The following is a 27,030-nucleotide window of genomic DNA, read 5'->3' on the forward strand; positions in this document are numbered from 1 at the left end:
CTCCGCACTTTGTCCCCCCGTTATAGACTGAATTTCACAGAAATGCTTTGCATTTGTTAACGACCAGGTCTGGCCTAAAGCTGCGCGCATACGAATTCCCCTTTGGTATGTAGTTCTCGAAAATTCGCAGTCCAGAAGATATGTGCGACGCCAACGTACAAAAAAAGTTGAATATTGCGAGGCGCCTTCCTGGGCTTGCATTCACGAAAATCCACTTCAGAAACCTTTCAAGTAAGGGCTCTTTGCCGTTGGCTTTGCCGGCTCCTCTAATGATAGGTCCCGCCTCACGATATTCAGAAACTTTCTCTTACGAATAATTTTATTGTAAAAAGATTTTGTGAATACTGGCCCTGCGCCCGCTTTATGAAAAGCGTCTTTCTATAGAACGCTCGGAAGAGAAAATTTTAGCCAATACCAACGCTAGACATTTCATTAGCGAAGGCGTCATGCCAATGGCAAAGAGTTCTTACGAAAAAAGGCTTGTGAATTTGGCCCTTGATAAACATCTTGCTTTCCCACTCTGACTGTTCGCTGGCGCTGCTATCCAATGCACACTATAAGCTAGTGCGCGCTAAATATGTCTGAGAGTCAGCCGGTGTGCGACGATGCGGTGCTTCTTATTTTACGTTATTTATTTGCCGCAAAAGACAAACCGGCGATGCCCACCCTGCTAAAAACAATTTACTTTTACATATCTTGCAATTCCCTAAATTTCTTAGCTGACATTTTGGCAATAAGAACAGTTTAAAAAACAGCTATTTGCTCTTATTTGCTAATAAACTTCCGCGACCAAAAATTACTGGGACTGGTTCAACACGACTTTAAACAATATGAACTTGGTTTACGCGTGTAGAATAATGCATTTTTTTCTCGATGCATAATAGCCAGGACACCATATATAACAGTGAGAAAAACACCATAGAGGCGCTGATATTTGAGGTACATCAATAGAATTTCATTCACGTTATGATGTACTTCTTTTCTGTAGAGGATACCTTGAGCAAATCAATTGTTTGTGTGTGGGGGCAAGACGGGAGGGGGGGGGGGGTTGAATAGACAACACCCCTATTTTGCATTTTAGATGTAAAGAGAACAGAAGAAAATCAAGAACACATATACAGTCATGTGCGGCAGTTGCTGTATTTTAAAACATGCATATGGTAGCAGTCAGTTGCAATCATCATCTCTGTGCTGGAAACTTGCTATTGGATCGCATTTTTGTTCGCAAATACTCTTCCCGTCTATTTTATGAATTGCACTGTAAGCTACTGCAAGGCTAGTTCCGCAAGCGTGACGAAGATGACGCCAACAGCACAAGCAGAACAGCACTGCTTTCCTTTCAAGGAGGAAGCGTGTAACGCACTCATGCTTCTCGGTACGAAGCCCAACTGATCCTAACAAAAGCCTCATTTTACTTTACATATAAGAAAACGAGCCAATTCTGGGCCGTACAAAAGCTACACGTCTATTTTTTGCCATAAGATCAATCATTCTAGCTTTTCTAAAAGACACAGATGCAGTTTCATGTGTTTCTTTTTTCAAACTGTTTCAGTCTCACTGTTACTTCTTTCTTTAAGAATCGGCCTGAGTTAGCTTCAGAACTCTTGTCTTGTATGAAGTATGCCATTCTAGTTAAGGAAACGATTCCTCTGAATTTGCGCCACGACAAGCGTACAAGTAACACCGCAATAACGCGACTGAAATATTACACATCGTTAACGACTGCTGACACCCGAGAGTTGACATCAGAAGTAAGTTGACTACTGAAGCAGAGGTAAACAGTTGCCGCACTACGGCAAGTACAACTTGTAGAAAATAAGGGCGCAATAAAACGCTGTCCCGTTAATCACACTCTTTTGCTCGCTTCCATGCGAGTTGCCCCTTTGCCTAAGATAACTTGCGCAGAAAGCGCTTGCGAATTTCTCATTCTTCTCACGTACTTACACGCGAAATAAGAAGCTAAAATATAGACATCAACAGCGTTAGAAATGGCACCAAAAAATTAAAAATAACTCATGCAGGATAGACTAGAACGGCAAAAAAAAAGGGGTCGTATTTTCTGCCATCATCTCACATTGAGCGAAATTTGAACTGGTTCCGGCTTCAAAAGTAAAATGACACATAATCTATATTGCATATTCCTCAGATTACAGTGGATGCATGCTGAGCTGCAAGTGAACAGATATGATGCCTATGTTCGACATCAACAGCATGTTCTGCACCTGCATACTCGCAAAAACGTCTAACGCCTATGCGCAGATAGTCTATATAAAATTAATACAGGTGCCTGTTCTTCGTATAGGAAAAACAGGCACTGTATGTGAGAATGAGCAACTGGGCGTGTTGGTATTGCACGATTGGAAATAGTAGGCGCAATGAAGGCGACGGACGGAAAGGGAGACACACACACACAGGCACTGTAGTACGTATGCATACAGTTTACCGCAAGACGAAGACACCGTACGCAACGTTGACTGTGCACAGTACAAAGGCAACCTTCAGCTTAATGCTGCTTTCTTGTGGTTCAGGTCAATCATTATACAACGCTTAATTAAGTTACTATGCATTTCATTAAAAAAATTTAAGTCGTGCTTTTCATTTCTAAAATCGTTTATATCTATCTTCACCGGAAACCTAGCGTTCTGATGGGAGTCGAAAATTGAGGAAATGACCTCGTAAAATACGGTGTGGGTAGCCGTAGAATGTACACATTGACAGAAACGAAGCAATATAGAAAGTAAATGAAAAGGCAAAAAAAAGGGACAAAAAGGGCTGAAAAAAAATTGGAGTAGCTACGCAGTAGTGGTGCGAAGACTGAGGAAACAGCGGTGCTGGTGGCGTTCCCCTCCTCCTCACCCTGACTTCCCTTTCCCACTCCTTGCTATACTATACAAGGCTATGCTATGCTTTACCCTCTGCCCTCCTCCTTTCTCTCGTTCCCGCGCTCACATCGCACTTCCTCACCCTTACTTCCCTTTCCCACCCCCCTTGCTATGCCATGCTATACATTGCTACGCTATGTTTCACCCTTTACTCTCCTCTTCTCTCTCCTCCCATTGCTATACTATACTATGTAAGGCTATACAAAGTGTTACCCTCACCTCTCCTCCTTTCCTTCCTCCTCACCCTCACTTCCCTTTCTCACCCCTTCCAGTTGCGCAAAGCTATGCGAGGCTCGGCGCGGTGTTGCGAAGCTAGGCGCAGCTGCGCCAGTAGTTGCTAGGCGCGCGCAGTGACGTCATAGCGAGGCGCAGCGTTTCTGGTCCACGCTACGCGGACATACCTAGAGCTTAAACATCTCCGCTCTTAAAAGAAAAAAAAAAGAAATGACGAAATAAATAACTAAGCAAACCAACAAACAAAAGGCACTCTTTCACTGTCCCAAAAAGAGGTGTCCACCAGGCGGAGGCTACAAGCCACGTGAGTTTACCTATACCGCCGAATTTGAACGCGATAGCGTTAAAAAGCTAGTTCCGCAAAAAAGAAAAAAAAACGGTTGTCAGCGTCGGTGACTTTGGTTGCGATAGAAAAAACAGCGTTGTCCGTGAGCGAAAATTCGGGATAGATGCAAATAAAGAAATAAAAAGCTGCGGTTCGAGTGGGAATCGAACCCACGACTTCTGCGTGACAAGCATGTGTTCTACCACAGAGCCCCGAACGTGCTCGAAATTATTAGTGTCCTCCAAGTTTTTAATACCTCGGTTGCATTTCATATAGCGCGCCTGAAATTCCGGGTTTTTCCAGCAGATTGGCATTCTTGCCGAAGACGAGAGTCAGCCAACAATAACTGGCATTAACAGTCGATAACCGAGAGTATTTTTTGCCAGCTAATGGAAGACCATTGTTAGTAACTAATCTTGTGCAGCACCAGCCAGTCAGTCGAGAACTGCTCCTGTATACCGGGGCGCGTTCAGCGTCGTCGTTAGCAGCCGATCGAGAACCGCTGGTTGGTGAGACTGATTCCCCCCCCCCCTCCAAACTTTAGCTCCATCTTCCGCAACGCTGCACACATCTAGCGATAAAAACAGTGTATGCAACGGGGCTGCCCTTTTCGATTCGAGGAAGATGGATCGTTTCTTCTTCAAGTTTTCATAAAGACATGAAGCAGCCAACTGTAGTACATTCTCTGTGGTCACAAGGTCGTTTGAATGAGTCTGGATAAACGTTGAGTGTCCCGCTTTACTTTTTTTTTTCCCACTAAAACCCAGTTGAACGAAAACTTTGTATGGGATGAGCTTGTGCACATTTTGTGGGCAATTTAACCGGTGATTGCAGAAGAAATATAGAGAAGAAAAAAAGCCTTGCGCCTTTCTCGGTTCGTTCTTTCGTCCCCGCTTGCATGTAGTAAGTGCATGCACTCTAAATAATCAACGTTTCGCTGTAGATTCAAAATGTTGTTTACTCTCAGAACACTCACACACAAAAAAAAAACATGCGTTATCTGGGTGTTTTTTTTCCTAACGCAGTTTATGCGGTTTTAAGATAAATTACTCCATTACACATGTAACTCCTTGTGTAATATTATCCGTAGGAGAATAAATGACGGCCAGAATATAACCACGTGCCTGACCTGCAGTGATTCTCCGTGCAAATCTTCAATGAGCGCTACAGAGAAAGATAATTTTAGCGATATTACTAAATTCTGCTTCCGTACAATACCGCAAAATGTCGCTCTTACCATGTGGGGTGGTTTAACAGGCGAGGATAGACGTGCAGACAGATGACGGATGGCCACGCCACCTTGAGGTTTCTGCATAAACTCGCCATGGCGTCATAGCTTTCAACGGCGTCTGATCATTTCTCAATTAATTTTTCATCGGTAAATATGCTGTATTTTGGCGAAGAGAAGTAGTTGAATTCGCAACTGCAGGAAAACTTCACTGAGGCACGAATGCGTGGCACGAATGCGTGAAAATAGTTTAAAATACGTGACGTCACATTGAGATAAAGGCGCGCGGTTTCGCCACTAAATTCAGGAATGTGACATTGATCTTTTGATAATCAACAAATTGACATGAGAATACAGCAATCCAGTTTTTTAAATACTTAACTGCTTTAGTGTTTCTGATTAATGTTCCTTTAACCATGGAGACAACAAGGCACAAAACAGAAGATTAAATAAAATCAACGCTTAGGAGTAATGAATATAAAAGGACTTTCGAAAGGCGCCGCCCATTTATATTCTTTCTGTCTTCTGACAAGAAAACGTCAAGGGTCAGAAAGAGTTTCCACGCGCTGTTACTTTCTTAAAAGCATCACTTTGTTAAACGTATTTCGGCTTACGTGCGTTCAGTTCACAGTCGAAGCCCGCCGCGCCACCATTATTCAATTGAACTGTTGTGACGCGCCAAAAGATACATTGCCTTTCTTTCTACAAAGCAGGTTTGCGAAACCGCACTAGCTTCTTCACTAATATTTCACAGTCAGTCGAGAAGCTTTCATCAGCAAAATCTGGCAAGCTTCGTGATACATTCGAATGAAGATTGCATTTTACTTCAGAAACAGCGCTTCCGCAAACCCATTTTCATACCTGCCACCGCGGCAAAGCTACATCCATCACAGGCGCTGGCAACACGCGCATGAAGCAGATATGCGCAATCCTATTTTTAAATGTTCTGGCAAACGTAGCTTGTGACTTCGTCGTAGTGAGAAGATAACACGCGGTGTATTTTATTTCTTAAGTTTACTCATTCCTGGGCATGATATATTCTAGGGGGGGGGGGGGTACGTTTTATTTCTTCACGCATTCAACGCGGTAAGGTAATGGACCTCAGCATAGACGACTAAGGCAGCGATATAAAACTAACCGCCAAACGGTGGTTGATGAGGAGGATGACTCGCTGCTTCTTATCAAGGTGCATGCTGCTAGCGCGCTTCTGGTCTCCTTGAACGAGAACGAGAACGAAAACGAAAGTGGCATTTCTGATGAAATGAGACAGCCGGGCGAAAACGACAAACTCGAGCCTTATTACGGCAGTGGCAGCGGAGTCGCAATTGTCCTTTTGAATTTGATGCGGTTGATGTTCGCAATGTTGAGAGAGCCAGTGCTGTAATTTTGGTACCTTGACGCGACGTGTATCTTGATTGTCTCTTTTACGAGTTGGTTGACAAACGCGCCTTGTCGACGTAAGTTAAATTGGGCAAGTTGAAAACAGCCCTAACACCTTTGTGCCTTTTCATGTTCACATGTTCACCCGTGAGAAACATGTTATGGTCATACAAGTTGGCAGATTGTACGCATGTTACCCTAGTGATCTATTAGATAGCAGTGCCCGTGATTACTGTTATGGACCTGGTCATGTATATTACGCTTTCCTTTTGTTCTTGTAGAGTTCCAATTTTACGTTATTGGAAAGATTATTGCGACCGAATTACTCCTTCAGACTTGTTAGTCTGTGTATTTGTTGCGCAATAGCAGCTATATTTTGTCTAGTATCTGACGCGTAATTTACTAGTTTTTGTTCTCGGTGTTTCCAAATCAAAGGATGTTCTCGCTCATAGAGCCATCTTGTCTAATAATGTGTCTAACATCAAGATGTGCTGGTATGTGCTCTTCCAAAAAATTGCAGCGTAAGAATATTTCTTTTTAAAATACGCGCTCTTCTGTAGAAGATCGCTTTGTTGCCAATGTTACTGTCTCGTATCGCGGCCGACTCATGAGGGTGGCTGCGTGCGCCGCAGGCTTCCTATCATCCAGGGTTGCAGCGTGACGTTCCTGGTGCCCATCCTCGCCACCATGGCGCTGCCAGAGTGGCGCTGTCCGACCGAGGAGGAACTCATTGCCGCGCGGGGCGATCCGGATTCGGGCATCACGGGCCCCGCCACTGACCAGGAGTGGACGGCCGTCTGGCAGATACGCATGAGCGAGGTATACACAGCGCCCTGACCGTGACCCGCCTTGCAGTGGCCGTTGATAAACACGCTGGCAATTCTTCAGCGAGAGGCGTACTTCACGGCTAAGAACGCGGACAAGATTTTGACCAAATAACAACAAAACGCCCAAAGGCAAACAGGGTGATGCGCAAATGTCTTCGTACGCTATTTTCTGGGGTTTAGTCGGAATTTTCGCAGCGTGTTTATCTATGAAGTCACGCAAACTAGCTGTCATTGCAGCTATACTCATGGCTCTACCAACGATGGTGGTTTCAGCAGCACGGTTCGCACCTGCAGCAATCTTTTTTTGTATACCTTGCGCTATAGGGCTCCCGCGATAGACGCCAACGGCAGCCTCACGAAGAAGCTTTGGGCTTTGTGCGAGGCGCTGGTATACCTCAGCGATGCTCCGTGGCAGGCCACGCGCTATTTTGTACTCTCGATTCTTGGGCCTCGTTAAATCAGTTTGAAAAGTGGTGTGCTAGTGGTAAATTCAGTCCTTCTAGATGTCGCCTATATCTTCAGGGATCTTGTTTACGCAGTGTTCTTGCGGTAGAATTGTTCGTAACAGAAATCTGTAGCCAATCTTGATGTTTGACATTCTGCTCGCGAGTGTAGGCGGCCTGTGGGAAAGAGTGCGATCACCAAGATCCGTGAATTCGGCCTGATTACAACACTTTATTGCAGTAAAACTGACAACGGTTGAAATGATTGACATTGAAGTTTTGACGCAAGAGTTTTAAAAGCACGAAGTCCTAGCAGGGTCACTATGTGAATGTGCGTACGGTCAGTTGTTTCTTCCATGCCAGTTCATCGCTGATAAAAATCATGCCACCATCCCAACACGGCAATAAAACCAATCCAGCTCAATTTAGTTTCGACTTAAAAGCGTGCGATGGCTTTGAGAGTGCAAAAAAAAAACGACAACAGTTTTTTTCTCAGTAATTATTCACGGGATCTACGAATTTCATGGCAACTTAGTAACAAATCCCAGGAACCATCTGTATATACTAATACGGTACGAAGAACTTTATTAAAAGATCCGGAGAAGTGCCACCCCTTAGGGTGACACCGCGGGCCGCTCCCACGTGGGGACAGTTAGACCTAGCCTGCATAATGAAAATACGCGACAAAGATAAAGTGAAATATCTGGTGTCAGCACTGCAAAGAGATAAAGAGATAGATAAATTATGGTATTTGTGATACTGTAGGTGGTGGTCATAGCACTACACAAGGCATGTTTAGCAGGAGAGAAAAATTATAAATGTGCACAACAACGTTAAAGAATTAACAGCCTCAAACGCCCATTGTCAGGCGACAGGTAGAAAACCTCTAATGAAAGGACTTATTCGCACTGCAAATCAAATCAGTTTTCATTATTTGACAAAACACTTTGCAGATCAAACTATACAGAAACAAGTGCCATAGTAAAAAGTTAACTCGGACCTCCTTTGCGCGATAAACATAAAAAATTTCATTGGTAACAACAGCAGCTACATCACTACAATTTCAAAATAATTGCAATATAATAATTAATGAGACACACATATTCAAACGAAAACACCAGTGTACAACAACGTGTCATTAATATCGCGAAACTAAGTAAAAGTAACACAGAAAAGGGGAACAAGGCAAAAAATTTAAAAAGTACTTAAGAAATGACATCAAGTGGACAAGACCACCAGTCCAAAACAAAAAAAAAACGAATAAGTATCGTGTTATACAGTACATGGTATCACATGGGTATTGCACAACAACAACAACAACAAAGAAAAACAATTTTCAAGTGACTGAAAAATTTGTGGGATTTTTTGAATTTTATAAGAAATAGTAATGTGTTCCAGAATGATATGGCAGCAAACTGTCTGTTTGCCATAATTAGTGCGGAATTCGTGCAAAATGAAACTAAATATTACGTAGCGCAAAACCTGTTGTTAGGGATGATTTAAGAATTGGGAAAATGAGATTTTGTTGTTCCCTAGTTTGAAAAGTAAAGTAGCAAGGCTATGAGAGAGAGAGAGAGAGAAGGAATGTAGGAAAGGCAGGGAGGTTAACTAGACTATGCGTCCAGTTTGATACCCTACACATTGGGAGGGGGAAAAGAGGAGTAAAAGAGAGAGAGAGAGAGGAGGAGGATAGACACATGTCACATCACACACACACACACACAGTGCCGAGTTTCACAGGCGGTCGCTCAATAGGGTTCTTTTCAAGTACCGCAGGAGGGCTCGTGTGGCTTTCTGGGCTGATATGCTACGCGACCAGGCTCCTAAGATCATTGCTTCGTTAAAGGGCCGGTCATCCAGTCTATTCAAGGCACACTGGCTATACTTAACATGGCGTCAACGTCCTGAATGGTATTTGCCTGTAGTAACTGCTAAGCATTGACGGTGCACATGTGCTCAATTCACGTGATTATTTGAAGCGTCCGGTTCTCGATAGTTTATATTGCGGTTCTAGATCAGTAATATGCATCTTACCACAGGAAGTTATGCACTAGTTAATGTGAAAGCTAATGAACGGCAAATAGTGACAGCAGCACATGCTATATGAAAAGAATAAACGTGGCTTAATGAGACCGCGTATTCCATGTGATAACTTATTTTTGTACGAGTTATATGGCGTTGAAATTGTAGGCTACAAACAATTTTTGCACCTATGTATGTGCACTCTCCACTTGCCGGTAATAAACGCTTGCAAGTGGAAATGCACGGCTGGATAATGTACACGCATGGTACTGAAGGACAATTACCGAAAAAAAATCGTATATCGGCGGATGGCTCCAAGCACAGAACTTCGATATTTGTGTCTCCTACGCACGGCGAATTTCCTGTGCGAGTTTTCGGGGTTAGTTAACTACGTAAGTGTATCTACCTTTTCCTTTTTTTCTACCTTTTTAGTGTGCTGAGTAAAAGCAAAAAAGTGTGGCGTATTCGCACCTAGCTATAACTTTATTTAAAGCCACTTCTCTTCGTTAAACTCGATAAAGATTAAAATCATGTAAAAAACAAACTAAAGCACACGTTCCATGTCCTCGTTAATTCTGGTATTGCTCGGCGATGGAAAAAAGAAGGGAGTAGAAATTGCGCACAATTAAAAATCTTCGCTCCGCGTTGTGAGCTAAGCTTATTGTGCCAGTCACAGCGAGCATGTAATTAGTGCTGAAACAGATGTGTCTTCCCTGTTCCAATACCTCTGCTCGACACTTCCCTGCAATATCACAAAATAAAACGCCGCCGTGGATATTATGCGCGCCAAAGTCGACATCCAGCCGGTGTAAGCCGTGACGATTGTTTACATACTAATAAGGTGTACTGCGCAGCTATCATACACGACGCACGCGAAGCGCCGGAGCGTAATCTGCCGTTTGCAATTTTTTACAATGGGGCCCGTAAAGCCTTACTTGAAGCGACAGAGCGTCAGTGTGCGACTGGCGCCAGCTGGTTGCATATGAGCCTGAGACGACGTTCGTGAATTAAGTAAAGAAAAACGCGGAAACTCGAACAAAGCATTGCGAGCAGCGCACAAGAACGTTGCCATAGTTATGCGCTGTTTGACGGCTGTTTCGAGTGCACTCGTTTTGGTCCTTGCTTCAGACAAAAACGCGTACCGTCGCGTGATGCCGTAATCGGTTAAAGCCGCTATACTGAAATTTCGCCTCGTTTGATTGTGATTCCTCCAGATGCAGCTCACTTTCACTATTCATGATCGCGAGCAAACATGGTGAAATTAAAAAAAAAAGAAAAAAGAAAGCGAACTTGGTGCTTTCTAGGAACCTAGAGAACATCTGTAGAAAAAAAATAATAGCGTAATGTACAAATATTTTACCGCTGAAATTGCCTGAAAAGATGTGGAAATTCGTTGTTGTGAGAGCACATGTGTCTGTACTAGACGAAGTGTCTGCAATTAAAAAATAATCAGTCCAGTAGAGACAGTTTTTGTCGTGGTTGTAGTTTTTATGTCGTCGTCGCCGTCATTGCTGTTTTCGCTCTTGTTATTGCTGCAGCTGTTGTTGCACTACCTTCTCTTTTGTGCGTGTGTGTTCAGTTCGCACTCCACTTGGTCTGATTACTTAATGCGTGGCTCTTTTGCTACGAGATTTTTTTTCCTTCATTTTTCCTGACCCTCCATTTATTCTTCTTATGACATCTCTTTCAACTACATAATGTTTTCCATTCGAAAGTTCGCTCTGCGACATTAAAGGTGCTAAGCATGCATGTTATGTTCACTGCGTTACGTTCAAAGAAGTCCAACAGGGTTCTGTGGTTCAGGTCAGAGATCGAGAGATAGTTAGATATGTAGCTTTGGCTTTTGGTCCATCCCCCGTTGTGAGCAGGTACTTGAAATGTTTGAAGTTGATCACTATTATCATCATAGGTATACATGGCAAAAGTGGCAGACACGTACTGTGGAGTATCATTAATCTATGCATCATCAAGGCTTTGAGGGAAGAATGCCCTATTGCAATGCAGCGCATTAACGAATAGAGCAACAGGCTCATCGCTTCATGGACTCTTGTTGCCCACATCGGCTACTTCCAGTGAAGGCAGATAGGCTGCTTGAAGATTCTGGGTGATTCTGGGTGTTCCTCCTCCTCGATCAGGGTTGAGGTTGGGCCGCAAATAGCTGAAACAAAAATGTATCTGTAATCTTAGTGGATGGTGCGTAAGGACTCTATCAGTTACACTTTCACTGAATAGCTGAGACAGTGTACCTTTCTGGACCCTGGATATTTTGCGGTGTTAATTAATAAAGCTGTTATACTAAAGCTGCTGTTGTAATAATAAAGCCCCTCTCACTCTTCCCTGCCCTTTCCCTAAGTTACTTCTGTCTGTCATTTTCCCAAGTCAATTCTGAGCTGTTCACACCACCATCATGTACCACAACTAACTATCCCGGACTATTGTAAGGACAGTGAGCATCTCATCGCATATCCACGCTATATCAAATTGGCGTCAGAGCACTTCATTGTCACAGCACATCGTGTGCCTCACATTTATAATATTTCAGTGTTGGCGTAAATATTTCAGCATGAACAGCCAAGGTCAAAGCATCCTTGAAGGAACAAAACGGCCTTTTAAAACAGAAAAAGTACGTTTACCTTATCCAGACAGGATTAAATATAACCTGACGAAATTTGCATGGAGGCGAAAATGTTTGAGGCCCGTGTACTTTAGATTTAGGTGCACGTTAAAGAGCCCCAGGTGGTCGAAATTTCCGGAGCCCTCCACTACGGCGTCTCTCATAATCATATCGTGGTTTTGGGACGTTAAACCCCAGATATTATTATTATTATTATTGACGAAATTTGCGTCGTCCTTCACTGACCTGTTATGAGGAGGGGCTCCCTGCCCCAGTGCGCACCTACCATTATGCATGATCACATAGGCAGGTACGTGCAGAGTCCACTGTACTCCATGCTGAATCTGATTTCATTTAGTCAGAAGCCACCGCAATGAGCAGTATCTTAGATTCCACGATCATCGCAGTCATATCAATGGACGCGACCTATATTTCAGTATCTCGAAAGCCACAGAAAAGTTGAGCTGGAATTAAAACGCCGATGAAACTTCCCGAGCTGTTCATGAGAATGGTTGATGTGTTTTGATTCCGTTCTCGCTAACTTAAGCAGCAGATGGACTGCACTCGATGCCCCGTTAAGTTACATTGCCCCTGTGAGACTTGAACGTTTACACCACGTGCCTTCTACGTTCCTTTGTACCCAGAGCTACAGCTGTACCTTCCGTCGAGATTATCACAACGTTAAAAGACCATATTCTACCGCTTATGGCGCCTCACTGCATCCGTGTCTCTTATTGGAATGACCGACAGCTCCATGCGCGATGTATGTCACTGTGACGAGAAACGAACAGTATACCTTTGTCTGCCGAGTGCGGTTCACAGCACAGCGCCGACTAGAAAATGGACTTTAAAATGCCACCCGTACCCACTTTAAAGTGCACATTTTTACATCGTTCCGCTTTTTCCGCTTGCGCTCAATTTCCTTTTTTTTTTATCCCCTCCTCCTTACTCCCGTACAACGTAATGAACTCGAATTACCTCCGGTTAACCGCCCTGCCTTGCTATGCATCATTTCTATCTCTATCAGAGAATAGCAACAATTGGTAAAGTGCCAGAACACGGAGGCTTAGAAGGCTGGGCTGAAAAGCGAATCGCTGTGAGGTACCAAAGTAACACAAAAGCAATATCTACGTGAGACAATACTGACAGAGCGGCATGACTGCCTGATAACTTGGGTTAAATTTTTTTTAAAACAAGGATTGGCTCTCAACAAGCAATACGTTAGTTTATAATTCTTGTGCAATATACGCATAAAATGAACATTGCCATTTCGGATTAGCGCAACTAAAAATTAGTGTTGAAAAACAACAGCGCAGTTTCACGAACCTGAACTCAAGGTGCTACGTTCAGCGAAATCTGGCGCTCCAGGCGAACTATATAATATCATAATCGGGAACAAGAAATCAGTCCAGAGTAGAAAATTCATAACAGTGAATATTGGAAGCTCGGTAGCCACAGCGAATAAAGTTACGTAGAGAGACGGAAGCAGTTAGGTGGACCCGAAGTCCCCGAATAAGCAGCAGCGTATAACGTAAAGAAACCCTCGTGACCGGCAGGCCTCAGAAATGGAAAGAATGAATAGAAAGTCATTACTATGTACGAGTCACCAGGGGAAGTAAGCGACGAGCACATTGACAATGAGTAGGTAGCCATTTCAAGTGTTTCATTAACGCGAGGCTACAACGATCGCAGAGAATTTCGAAAGATAGATCCGAATATGGCCGGGGGGTAAAAAGGAGGACGACATCAGAGATGAGAAAAGCTTTCCGGCAGCTGCCTATTCATTTTGCGAGGCGTCGGTCGCCGTTTCCTGCCCTTAGGCATAAATTAAATTATTTCGAATAAATTAAAAGATCGTGCGACTGCGGTACCAAGCGACACCATGGCTACACACAGGGGGCTTGCCACTTGAATTTATACGTTGCAGTATTCAAAATAAACTTATACCAAAAAGCAATACAGTACGCGTGTTGTATTTTGTACATTTTATGGGTGGTCGTTTTATTGCTTGATTTTTGCATTTTGAAAAATGCGGCAAACGTGACCCGTGCTCACCTTTATCTTTTCAGATGAGGCATTTAGCAGGCGCTGTTCCACAACAACAAAATAGAATCACTTCCAGGACTACTTTTCGCTGATAAAGAATAGATGGCTGCAACAGGAATGTACATACAGCTAACCGACCTCAAAAGGCCATCCCCCTCTTTCTTTTTTTTTTCAGGCGCACTTTTACGAAGGACAGGCGCGGGATGGGCAGGACCCTTCCGGTTCGTGGCTGCTACTGTGATCACTGTTTGACAGGGGGAAAGATAATGCCGGGTTTTCTACGTGCCAGAACTACGAGATGACCATGAGGCCCGCCGCAGTGAAGGGTGGAGCCCGGATTAATTTTCACCGCATGGGGTTTGTAGACGTGCACCTAAATCTAAGCAGACGGGCGTTCTTCTATTTCGCATCCACCGAAATGCGGGCGTCGAGGCCGCGAATCGAACCCGCATCCTCGAGATTCGCAGCGCGACACCCTACCTGCTATGCTATACCATGGCAGGTGCGTTCGAAAGGAAGGAAGCTATTCCATCAGGGTTGCGCTCTGTTTTGCAGAATTTAGCGGAACCTCGCATCGTTATCTTTCACATTTAAATATGCCACGAAATCCTGCGTGTCGGTCTTTATCAATAATTGTTAGAGCATGTTACAATCCACGACCAACGCTCGTACTGCCATCATATATCACATAGATAGGTGACTCCAGCGCTCAGCGGAGGTACAAAAATCACCGGCGGACTGGAGTTCTGGTTATCACGCTTCTTTTATCGAACGCGGCTTATTTCTGCTGCGCACCTACTTCAGCATCCGTCCCTAGACTTGCTTTGTTGCTCCTTCTGCGTTGTTTTCCATGCGTATAAGCATAATCAAAGATTTGTTTTTAATATTTGTTCTTCCTGCGTGCCGATTGTCTCTCTGCAGCTTTCCCCCCTTTTTTTTAAATATATTAATAATCAGCGCTTCACTCTGTGATCGGCTGTATATTTTGTTTTTCTTTGTTTTTTGTTATAGTAAATTCATGAAATCGTATACTGTGGGAAAAGGTTTCTCCGATGCAGCACGCCTCATTTACTGTGGCCTATTTATTTGTGCTCATGAGCCACGACTTCATTCCCCTACCCAGTATTTTTTTAATATACAAAGGAGGCTTTACGAATATTTCTTATGGGCCGTCAATCGCTTGCGAATTGCTGTTGTCATTTCAATTCGCAGAAGTGAAAGAGCACGTGAAACTGAGCAGAAAAGAATGCAGGAAGGGGGTACTCACATCAAGCAACTTCACATTTTTTATTGTTTATGGCGGCCTTCGCGTCTTCAGGGAAGAGCATCTGGAAGTATATTCTCGTACGTACTAGCAGTAAAAATGAGAAATGATTACAAATTTCCGAATCTCTACAAACGCTCCCAGGAAGGGAGGCGGGCCTCTATGTTGGCCTGAGTGAGTTATAAATCTGCTGGGGTTGTGGACCTCGCGGCGCCTTAAATGCGCAAGGATTCGGCCATAAAAGCTCACAAGATGCAGAAAGAAAATTCATTCATGCATGAAATCACCGCTTCAGTCTCACATGTGAAAGAAAAATGAACCCTAAGGAGAGCATTCTGCCATCTTCAAGACAGCACGGGTGGAAGCCATCAAAGTAGAAGAGTTCCTTTTTTTTTCTGAAAGAAAGGGCGAAGTAGTTGGTAGAGGGAATCATTCGACTTGGTACGAGACTGGGTGCATCGATATCTATGCTTTTGGCACTGTCATGTTTTCCCGTTTCGTAAATTTAGGGAAAGTATTCACGCTCTCTGCTTCACTAAATTTAGAGTGCACTGGCTCTTTCAGCGTAATGCATCGTATAACTGGTTACGTACGACTTTTCCGTGGCTCTATGGCCGAACCAATCGAAACAATCTAGCCTGCCCCTCACTTATTGTCCTTAGCTGATGACCGAGTACATTCCGATTTTAAACCGTGCTGTCTCCTCAGCCTTGTGTGTCTCTGTGGTTCATGCTACTGACCTGACAGAAATTGCTGCGCATATAAATTTTGTTTTTTCTTGTTTTCTGGCTAGGAACCCATTGTCCTATATGACGGGATTTTTTTTTACTTCTGAAGCCTAACATATAGGGAAACACACTCGCAATTTTATTGAAGAAAGACAAAGTAAATTGCATAGATAATGTTGCCTGCGAGCGAGACGTCTGGCTTGACAGTCAACATGGAGGAACTGATGAGGAGAGAAAGCAGAAATGAAAATAGTAGACGCATAGGTGTGCGCACGAGGGGAGCCCCCCTCCATAATCATCTGAAGGGGGGCGCCAATTCTACCCCTTAGCTTTACTCACTCGGACCTTTCACGCCATTTTTTAATGCGCGGGGTTACGGCTACGCGTGCTTTTTGACAATTTGTGGCGACCGAGGGTACCCTTGATGGTGAATTAAAAGAACCGTTTACTTCCTACCTTTACTCCCGGAAAGGCGGGGGCCTATGACAGGCCGTTTTCAGAAGCACGCCATCGCTTCATTTCTCTTTTTGCATCTATGGTGAAGCTTGTTTTTTTTTTTCGGACTAGACAAATTGGGGGGTGCCGCGGTGAAACTTGGCCCCCCTGATGGAGAACCCTGCGCACGCCGCCTATGAGTAAACAGAAAGCGCACTTATAAAAAAAATATCTACAAAGCGGGAATTTCATAGTCATTTTCGTAGGTCACTTGAGCATAGGAAATTCGATATCAACTTCATCGCCTTTTGGGATAACGAGGGTTCAGGGCGACACTCCGGGCTCGTTATCGCCGAAAGCATTTGGTGGTTGAGACAGGCAGGCCCGCTCGCGATCAACGGCCTATGGCACTATATATAGCGATGACCGCAGCATATATGGTATTCGAGAGTTCCCTCGAAGTCAAGAGTACACAGGGAGCCCTCGTAGTATGGTCGGCACGAAACCTGAACGAAGAAGACAAACACCGACCACAAAGAAAATAAGAATACTTAGCCCTTTGGTCCCCACACTTTGGTTCACAATAGCACTAGACACTGTATAAAACCCGCTGCTAACGCGATAGCATTAAGAGCTCGTTTCGCAGAAATTCCCGTGTCGGCATCGGCGTCGTGGGTTGTGAGCGAAAAATTTGCGTTGTCCGTTAGCGAAACTTCGAGATAGATTAAAATAAAAATCTTTGGCTCGAGCGGGAATCGAACGCAGTACTTTTACGTGGCAAGCAGGCGTTCCACCACAGAGCCACGTCCGTGCTTGAAACTGTTTCGGGGAAATAAAAACCTCTATGCAAATGTCATGTAGTGCGAGTAGTGTTCTTAACACGTGTAATATCGCGTGGCAGAAGCGTAGAATCGCGTAGAAACGATCCAGGCGTCAAAACATGTAAATTGCGCAACAAGTGGTTCGTTTAAAGGACCACCAGTCACAAAGCGCACAGGCATAATTAAACATCCTTATCTGGAACAGCATCAGCAAACTGTGGAGCTGCGCAGGTGCGCTTGTTTCCTTACGGACGCGTAGTGGACACTTCGCCAATTCGCAAAAGGACGAATTATGGAGTGTCGGACACTTTGCAACTGTACTTGCAGTAGGCGTTCTAGGATAGTTCGAAACAGACAATTTTACGCGCACAGACGTTCCTTTCCATGCGACATGGTTGAGGTGTCTACCGAGAAGCGAAGGCAGGGTCGAGGCCCGATACACGCTATTACGCTCTACTCTTGAAGGCGAAGTTCAAGCGCCCTCCGAGTTTTTTATCGAGATTATGGAGTACCGCCTAATTTTCTATTTGGTCATGTAGTATACGTAGCGCAAATGGCGGACAGAAAACACTGTCCAGCTCTCTTGTTATCACTGAGCGCGCTCAGTTTCAGAGGTTGTTGCTCAGGAACCAAAGAAAGCGTGCTACCAAGAGCGGCAAGCTATATGGCTCTCCAGCGTGCCTGGAAGAAGGCCCTAAACTCTATGATGATGGCTTCCGCACGGAACATCACCAGTGTGCATCTGATGATGGCATTTATATGTTCCAGTAGCAGTAGTGGAGATAACTGCGGGAAAGTAGGCACTGTGAATCTTAGCTTCGTTCAAATTCGTTCAACTTCTAGCTGAGCCAAGCAGCAATCGGTAACCGGCAGTGTCGCAGGAGCCGTATAAACTTGAGGAATGCAGACGGGGATGACAACGATATCGCTTGGCAGAACGTAGTCGCTTTTCCAAAAACGAGGCGAGGTGACGAGAAATGGCCCGAGCAAAGTGCCTGGCTGACCTGTGCGCTAATTGCTTCATACACGGTAAACCACATTACATCCTTAAGGGGCTTTTGCCGTGTCTATAACTAACACCCTTACACCCTAGGAAAACGGTGTTTTCACGTATCAAAACACCCATACCATGGGGGGTTGCCACTGGCCTAAAACGCTTATCATGCGGGTGTTTCCAATGGCCGAAACACCCTTATTACTAAAAAAAAACGTGAAAAATAAAGTCTACCAGTCAGGGAACAGAAAATGCACGCACGTGTCAAACTGAACACACAGCAGAGCGTATTGTGATCTACCCCATGGACGGAGCGCTCGCGCTACACAGCCTTACACTGATTATCTGGTATACCTATATAGCTATAGTATCTTAAGCTGCCGTTCAGTGGGCATATTCCTGTTCCGTATAAATGAACATTAAACATTAAGAGAATAGGCGTAAATATGTGGTTTGCTTGTAGATAGCCCTCAAAGAGACATATTTTAATCTAAACTCTGCCAAGATCCAACGACTTTTTAATCAGTGAGTGCCAGTTATCATCTGGCATGCTTTGGTATGGGCCATGGGTGTTTCAATAACCCATAACACCCTTAACTACTAAAGGGTGTTTTAGTTAGAACATCGCCCCTTAAAGGCTATTTATGGAAGGAAAACACCCTTACACTCTAATTTTTGCAAATTTTGGTTAGATAAAAGGGTGTTTTGCTTGCCTGAAACCGCCTTCCTGGTGCAAAGTGGTTTACAGTGCATTTATATAGTATGAGTGGCGACTTTCCAGTGGGGTTGCCGTTTGTCGCGAAGTGATCCGGGCTAGGCAGGCAGGTGTTGTACTAACCGTCCTATGTTATGCACATATTTCGGGAGGTGCATCACCCCAAGGCTACACCGCTGGTCGCCAGCAATCGCTATACATGAAATATGACTATATACATGAAATAACAGGCCATTGCATGGCAGTACTTTCCTGCTGCGCGGTAATGCTTCTCACCATTAATTGAATAAACAGTACAGTGGTAAATGCAAGCGCCAGGCGGCAATTTTCTTTTTTTTTTTGTACAAGACGGAAAAATAAGCTTAGATTCCCCGATATGGGACGTGGTATACTTTGTCCCCCTTGCTTCCCCAGGCCCAGTGGTCATCCCCGTGAATAAGCATATTTTCACCGCCAGCTTCCTTTTCTTCCGTTTACTCTTTTCGCCCAAAAGTGCCTTGTCCTGCGAAACGTGTAAGCCCCAGTACGCATCTGATTTTTCTTCCCCCCTTATTTACTGATTTACCCTTTACGGGTTTGGATTAATAATATTTTACGGCGGACGTTCATCGCCTATCTACGCTGTTGCTCAGGCGCTACGCTGTTCTACTGCAGATCTCCGGCGCCATCATAGCGTCGGCGGCGTTCGAGGTGCTGCTGGGCTTCACGGGCATCGTGGGCTTCCTGCTCCGATGGGTGACTCCGCTGGGCATCGCACCCTGCATCGCGCTGGTTGGCCTGTCACTCTTCGAGGAAGCCGCTCGGCTCAGCTCCGGCAACTGGGGCGCATCGTTAATGTTGAGTACCCGCTCGATCTCCTGTCTCTGGCAATAACGAACATGCATGCTGCTGCGACTGTACAGTACCCACCACACCATCTAAAGAGGTTACAGGCGAGGATCACGCACAGCAAGCATTACGTAATATAAGACCTCGCTTTGAAGCAACACTCGCTTATTCAAGCCTAAAATTGTGCAGTTGCCAGACAGTGGCATTTTCTGCCGGCCTTACCTTTAAAACGTGCTCAATACTTTGCATTAATCGAGATGCGGCGACTGGACTTCAATTCACTCAACGACTTGGACGCTATGACGTAGTTAATAAGGCAATCAGTCACTGATGCACGACAATCTTATTGTTACTTGTGTGCTGATGAACGCATTGGGCTAGAACTGTTTGTCTCAGTTGTCCCAAGTGCGTTTCTTTTTAAAGACGTCTAATAAAATGTGGAGACCATGCATGGTGCCTGTCCGGCTCGCAAAATTTGCATGGCCATGTCGTCTCGACAATTGAAAAAATGTGGTACAGGAGCCGAACCAGGTGTCATTACGCAATCTATCGGATGGCAAGGACTCGGTACAGCCCAGCAGGATGCGAATCAATATTCAAATAGAAATAAATCTATCCGCGAAACGTAAACTAATTAGGACTTGTATGAGAAAGACCCAACAAGACACACTTCGGCCAATTTCTGCTTTGGCACTAAAACGTTGGGCTCCTGGGCAATGCGGTTAGTTAAATGGCTAGCAAGCGAAACTATGTTCAGCCGACATATATATTTGTGCGCGTGAATGAAAATTAACGAATTTCTAACATCAAGAAAAATAAGTGAGTACTCAAAGGCATATTTGTCTCTCTTTTTGTGACCTCCATGGGTTTGCTATCGTCCATCATCTTTCATTTGTAACTCGGTCGAAGAAAAGCTCGAAGCACACCAAACGACCGCGAAAGCTGAATTGAAATAGCTGTGTAAGATGGCGCTACGAAATATTGGCGTAACGTCGCAGCCTGTAGGAAGGCGCAAAATCTCGGCCTATAGCACGCAAGCAAGAGAAATATACGATTTATCCGAGCATGCCTTGCATGACTGGTTATGAAAATGGCTCCCATGTGATATGATATCGATGTACATTCACGGCATCAATTCCGAGCAGTGTAACAGCAGCAGAGTCATTCAAGCGCGTACGACTACATTTATAGTACATCGTACAGCTATTTATATACGGCTGTTGAACGAGGAAAAAAAAACGCCCTCAGCAATTCTTCAAGTTATAGATTCCAGGAGCTCGTCTCGCAGGCTGAGGTGTATCGCTACTAAGCTCGAAGTCGCAGGTTCGATTCCCGGGCATGCGGCAACTCCATTTTGATGGAGGCGAAACGCAATAACACCTGTGTAGTTAGGTTTAGAACACCAGGTAGTCAGGATCAACCCGCAGTACCCCACTACGGCGTGCCTCATAATCATATCGTGGAAACCAGTGTACGGGGTCATCGAGTCATATGTCTCTGTGCTAGCCTGTGCGCGCAGACACCATGATCATTAATCACTAGAACGCGAATGTTTGCAGCATACACAGGGACAAAAAAGCAATAGACCTTATTATCGGCGTAATCTGCAATGCTATCGCCATCAGTGCTTCGCCTTTTGGGCAATACTGACTTTTTACTTCAAGCAGCAGCAAGAACTACGCACACGCAGGAATTGGTTATTTTCTGACAAATATGGTGGTTCAGGACACCATCTGTCAAATTTGATGTTAAAATAACGCATATTTAGGAATAACCGCATTTGTTAGAAAAATACTTCCAAACTTTATCTCTGAATCTGCACCCCAATATTTTTTCTATTTTTTCCTGCCTTAAAACACTCACTGGTTCGAGCAACGTCAGACGTGAAGATAAGAAATATTGTATTCAACCTCTTAGATAAACAAATATTGAAAAGCCGAAATTCTTTGGTTTTAAGACCTAACAGAGAATATCTTTATTTCTTTTCTTAACAGGAGCATCATACTCATGACGATCTTCTCGCAATATTTCCAAAACGTAACTATTCCTGTTCCTGGCTGGCAGCGTGGAAAAGGCTTCATTGTGAGGCATTTCGCCATCTTCAAGCTCTTCCCGGTAGGCTGAACTTCCTAATTTTGGTGTTTCAATGCATGAAAAAGCGAACGAAGACTTTAAAAGACAAAGTGCGCTCTTGTTTCCCCGTGTGCTTCAACCACCGCACGATTTACAAGATAACATTTTGTCTCATCTTGTCCCAAAAGAAGCCACGGCTGCTGGACGGCAGCGATTGTTGCATCATTTGGTATCTGGATTGCAACTGAAGATATGAAGGAACAATTTTGAAATTGAGTCATCTGAGTGTCCAATAACGTCCGTTAGTTTGCAACTGTAGGCTGCTACGGCGTTGTGCTGCTAATCTTGCGGAACCGGGTTCGACTCCCGGCCATGCTGGCCGCATTTAGAGGCGACAAATAAAAACACCCTTGGACATAGATTTAGGTGCGCGTTAAAGCACCTCAGGTGATGAAAATTAAACCGGCGTCCCTCATTACAGCTTACACGCCTCATAGCCACATCGTAGTTTCGGCAACTAATATCCCGGAAGTTATTATATTTTTTAACACGAAAGTGTTTTATGCCGGGGTCCACCACGGCTCCACTGACGTATTTACGTCACGGATATGACGTTGTAAGATATGAAGACTAACAGAGGGCAAAGAAAAAGTTCCGTCACTGGGAGTCGCACTTACTACCCCCCGCTACGCAGCGCGCGGCGCGAAACGATTAGGCCACAGACGGCATGTTCTTCGCTATGCTAACGGCGAGCTATTTATATACACCATTTGCCGGTGGCGGTACTCAGAGATCGGTGGTACATCGGCGTGTTTTCGTTATCACTAGCGAGATGGCGCGAAGTGCTCGAAGAGCGCGCTTTAAAGGTCGTCGCCCCACGCGTTCAGTTGAGCGCACGCCTCTACAGGGCGTGGTCGCTCGTACGCGCGCTTATCTCGTGATGGCGGTGGTTTGTGCGCCTTGTGCTCTCAACGCAAACTTTCTTTGAGAGCGCGAAGGTCACTTCGCTCACTGCAGCAGCAGCTTTTGCGAAAGGAGCGCGCTGTTCAACCAGAAATAAGTTAGAACTGTGACAGTTCGCGCTCATCCTGTGTATGTTCGTTCCGTACGTCCTTCCTGCTTCAGCAGCGCGTTGCAAGTTTCGAGTTGCTTGCCGTTCTTCACGTGACATCACAATTTGTTGCAATAGCATTCATTTCTTCGCCTTTGGGGCGAAAGAATTGGCATCAAGCGCTAAACTACGTCTGTGAAGACACGTTTCACTTTCGTGTTACACCGATTCCTATGACAGAGGGATCAGTGGTGTTTTTTTATTATTTTTTAACAGCGAAGCTGTATACCTCACGTTAGTCTGAAAATTTTGTTGCGCCGGCACAAAATTCCTATAGCGCGCATGTGCCACAGAAATTGGCAACTCCCACTACTCACCACAGACGCTCGCGTGTTCCTCTGCTAGCAGATGCGCGCCCTCCATGCGTTTTCACCTCGGACGCTGAGGAAGGGCATTCGGAGAGGTGGACAGACGAGCCGACCAACGCAGCGTAGCGAAGGAAAGAGCGAAGCAGGCAAACGCGTGTAACTCCGCTAGCGTTCGCTGTAGACTCGTGTACAACTGCAACGCCACAACTAAATTTCGACATTTGGGTGGTCTAGGGCCCCTTTAACAATTGAAGACAAACGGCATGTCTTTCTTTGCAATCAGGCATACAGCATAGAGCTCAGCATTCATTTCACTAAAGAAAAGCACAAAACAAGCATCAAAACCGCATGAGGGATGATCAGCCACCTGTGAACAATGGAAACACCCTCCCACGCGCTCCCGATAAAGATTAGGTTGCAGCTGCTTTGCACTTCACATGGGGGTTTCGAATGACGTTAAGCGGTCCTTTCTTCTCCGCGTGTGTGTTTCCCGCTTTCATATATAAAAGGGAGACCCGTCTAGCAACTCATTCAGTTCATTCTAAGACTGCCAGGGTTAGACCCCGGAAATTAGACACCAGAAGAACAGCGTGAATACAATGCTCGACGAAAGGAACAAATTCGTCTTGCTGAAAATGGTCGCGGAACCAATCACGGTCTACCACAGCGGCCACAAAGCGATTATCATTACCATTACTCTAAAGTAATACTAAAAATTACACCCTTTCCCGCTAAAGGGGACCGTGAGGCGATGCGAAGCCGGAGCACTTGCACGATCGCGTTCCGTTGGCGTTCTTTGGGCGTGCTACCGACCTCACGTCGTGGAACGCGAAGAGGAACGCTACGCGCGTCTTGTCTTCCCTCTAGCCTGGCCGTTAATTCTCACAGGGCGAGCGGGGAACGCAGTCGGCAGGCGTGCGAGAGGGGGGCAGCGTAGGAGAGGAGAGAGAGGGGGAGGGGACGCGCATGCGCTGATGCTCATCGCGGCGTTGCGCAGGAGAGAATTTCGGCATGTCTAGCCCGCGTTTCAGAGGAAGAGTGGAGAGGGGGAGGGAAAGTGTAGAGGGGGAAAGGGGAGATGGGAAGTAGAGAAGGGCAGGGGAGAGGGGGAGGGGAGAGGGTGAGTGGAGTGGCTATGCACATGCGCAGTAAGGGTGGTCACGCCGCACACCACCACCACCACCACCACCGGATTGAACTCCGCCATAAGATACTTCGCATCTAAAATATTACCCCCCCCCCCCCCCATCAGCATGGGTGGTGTTTGAGACAGCTTCGCTCGACATTCCCGTTCGCAGGGCGGGATGGCGGCCATCCTTTTTCTCTTATGTTTGTGGGACCCCCCACGGTGTTCTAATGCTTATGGTGCTCGACTGCAGACCCGAGGTAGCGGGATCGAATGCCGGTCACGGCGGTCACATTTTGATTAAGGCGAAAATGTTTGAGACCCGTGTGCTTAGATTTAGGTGCACATTAAAAAACCCCAGGTGTTCGTAGTTTCCTGAGTCTTCCACTACGGCGTCCCTCATAATAATATCGTGCTTTTGGGACGTAAAACCCTAACGAATTATTATTATTATTATTATATTGATGTTTGTTTGTCTGTCCCTCTTGCTTCCGCTTGGTTTGGAATGTCCGGGAGACCTTTCAAGTGCGGAAATCTATTGTTAATCTATGCGCACAAGAGGTTTCGTAATGCTCCTGCGGAAAATTCTAATTACACGAATTAATCTGGTGCTACCAATATAGCGAATCATGCCGCAGTATTTGTTATACGTGCACGTCACGCAGTAATAAGCGTTCGGTAAATATGAAACTTGTGCGTAAGCCGCTCGCGGACATGATCCGCACCTGACCGATGAGGACATCAACGCAAGATCGTCCTTTGCTTACAACCTTATGTGTTCAAACGTTTGCGGTCTTATTTCAAGAATAGTGTGCGGAAAATGAGAACAAACATAATTGAAACAAAGCTATACAGAATCTCCTCAGGAGTTTTCTTAGTGGGCGTAAGCAGCGGCGGGCCGTCCGAGGCAGCATCCCCGCACGTGGGCGACGATGCATGTGGCGCCATGTGTGGCGCGACCGCACGTCTGCACAGCGTCGGGTGATGGAGTGACGTGCGGTATGAATTGTGGTGCGACTTTTTTGACGTGTACAGCTGTGGTGTATCCGCGATGCGCAGCGCCTATAGGGGCGCCACTGAAAGCCGCGTCGCAGCGGCCGTTAGAACCTCAGGTCGGTCGCGTAGCAGACGCTTCATTTGCGCGCGTGCGATTTGCCGCTTGTGCGCGTCCCAGATAATTACTTTTGCGGCGATAGTATGCGCAAAGGAGCCGCACTTTATAATAGTGGACATGTGTCCGATGTCAAAGCTGTGTGGGACGACAATGTACAGCGGTGAGCACTGCTAGGGTGAACACGCGAGCGCGTGGCCGACGGCACTATCAGCGCCGCGTAACAGCCATCGTTGGAAACATCGCACATGCCCAGCATGTGCTTTGCGATACACTCTTTCCACCACGCGCACTGCGTCACAGATATGCTTGTCGGGGATACGCTTGCGTGCGCGCGGTGGAAAGAGTATTTCGTAGAACGCATGATGCGCATGCGCAATGTTTCCACCGATGACCGTTACGCGGCGCCGACAGAGCCGTCGGCCACGCGCTCGCGTGTTCACCCTAAGAGTGCTCACCGCTGTACGTCACCATACGCGCCAAGTGTTTGCCAGAGACAACTTAAGCGTCAACGAGCTTCCCTACGAAGTGGAGCTCATCATAAGTACACCGCCTTCGTTATAACGTCGCGATCAATAATGCCTGCATGCGTTGACGCGTGAACCAACGTTTTTTCTCGACACAGTAGCTTCGTTTACGTGCCATGTGTTTATATAGTAGATTTTGAGGGAGTGCTGTCGCACCGACGTATAGATTTCACAGGTGCGGCCACGCGTAGGGTCAGCGTTGGTAAATATTTGAAACCAGCACGATAAACTTGTGAAAAAAAATAAATAAACGATACACTTGTTACCATCGGTGCAGAAGCGCACAGCGAACATTCTGCAGCGATGATCGCATTGCAGTGCCATCAATAGGTAGAATGCAGCCGATTTCGTCCAGCACACGTGTGATTCCACGGCGCTTTTGTAAAGGAGCCGTCACCTCCCCCCCTTCTCTGGCACTGTGCTTCGCGCCATTCGTTTTTCAAGAGAGCCTAGGCATCGCGTCTTATCACTAATAACAACCTCATGTGCATTGTAGCGTCTACAATGCAGGCGAGGCGACCAAGTGTAAACGTAGTAGCGTTCGCTGAATACGTAGCGACATAAATGGAGAAATAAAAACACGGTAATCGTTCTAACACTGCCGTAAACAAGGCGCGATTGCTTACTTTCTACGTCGTACAGCCGCAATCTACCGCCGCCGTCGCTCTCGCTCATGAAATAGCACCGGAAACCTGTAGAAGTGCGTTCCTGCGATTTTTTGTGTGTGTTTGACCAGCCGACAACGCAGCAGTTATTTTTCGACATCGCTGAGGCCCGACAGTCGTTAAATCACGACGAAAACACATCCACCCGTGCACTCGCGTAGACGTTCGCGGGAACATGCACTGCTCGCCGGGACCCGTCAGCGCTTCCGAGCCGTGGCGGCAGATGGCGTCGTCGGCGCTTTGCGCATCGCCTATAGGTAGCGAATTCCCACCAACCTTTTGAAACCGAAAATGCTTACCCACCCCTCATGATCTATCGATCT

At 45.7% G+C, this 27,030-nt stretch overlaps 1 protein-coding gene across 1 annotated transcript in view; it reads left to right on the forward strand.

The window, feature by feature from the left end:
• The window catches only part of LOC119406503 (solute carrier family 23 member 1), a 101,790-nt gene that overhangs the window by 28,135 nt on the left and 46,625 nt on the right, over positions 1-27,030 (forward strand). The window contains exons 6-8 of the mRNA XM_037673250.2: positions 6,682-6,868; positions 19,613-19,794; positions 21,781-21,901. Coding sequence (XP_037529178.1) covers positions 6,682-6,868; positions 19,613-19,794; positions 21,781-21,901 — 490 coding nt within the window. The remainder of the gene's footprint in view (positions 1-6,681; positions 6,869-19,612; positions 19,795-21,780; positions 21,902-27,030) is intronic.

The sequence above is a fragment of the Rhipicephalus sanguineus genome, chromosome 1 (genome assembly GCF_013339695.2).
Source record: "Rhipicephalus sanguineus isolate Rsan-2018 chromosome 1, BIME_Rsan_1.4, whole genome shotgun sequence".
Classification (NCBI taxonomy): Eukaryota; Metazoa; Arthropoda; class Arachnida; order Ixodida; family Ixodidae; genus Rhipicephalus; species Rhipicephalus sanguineus.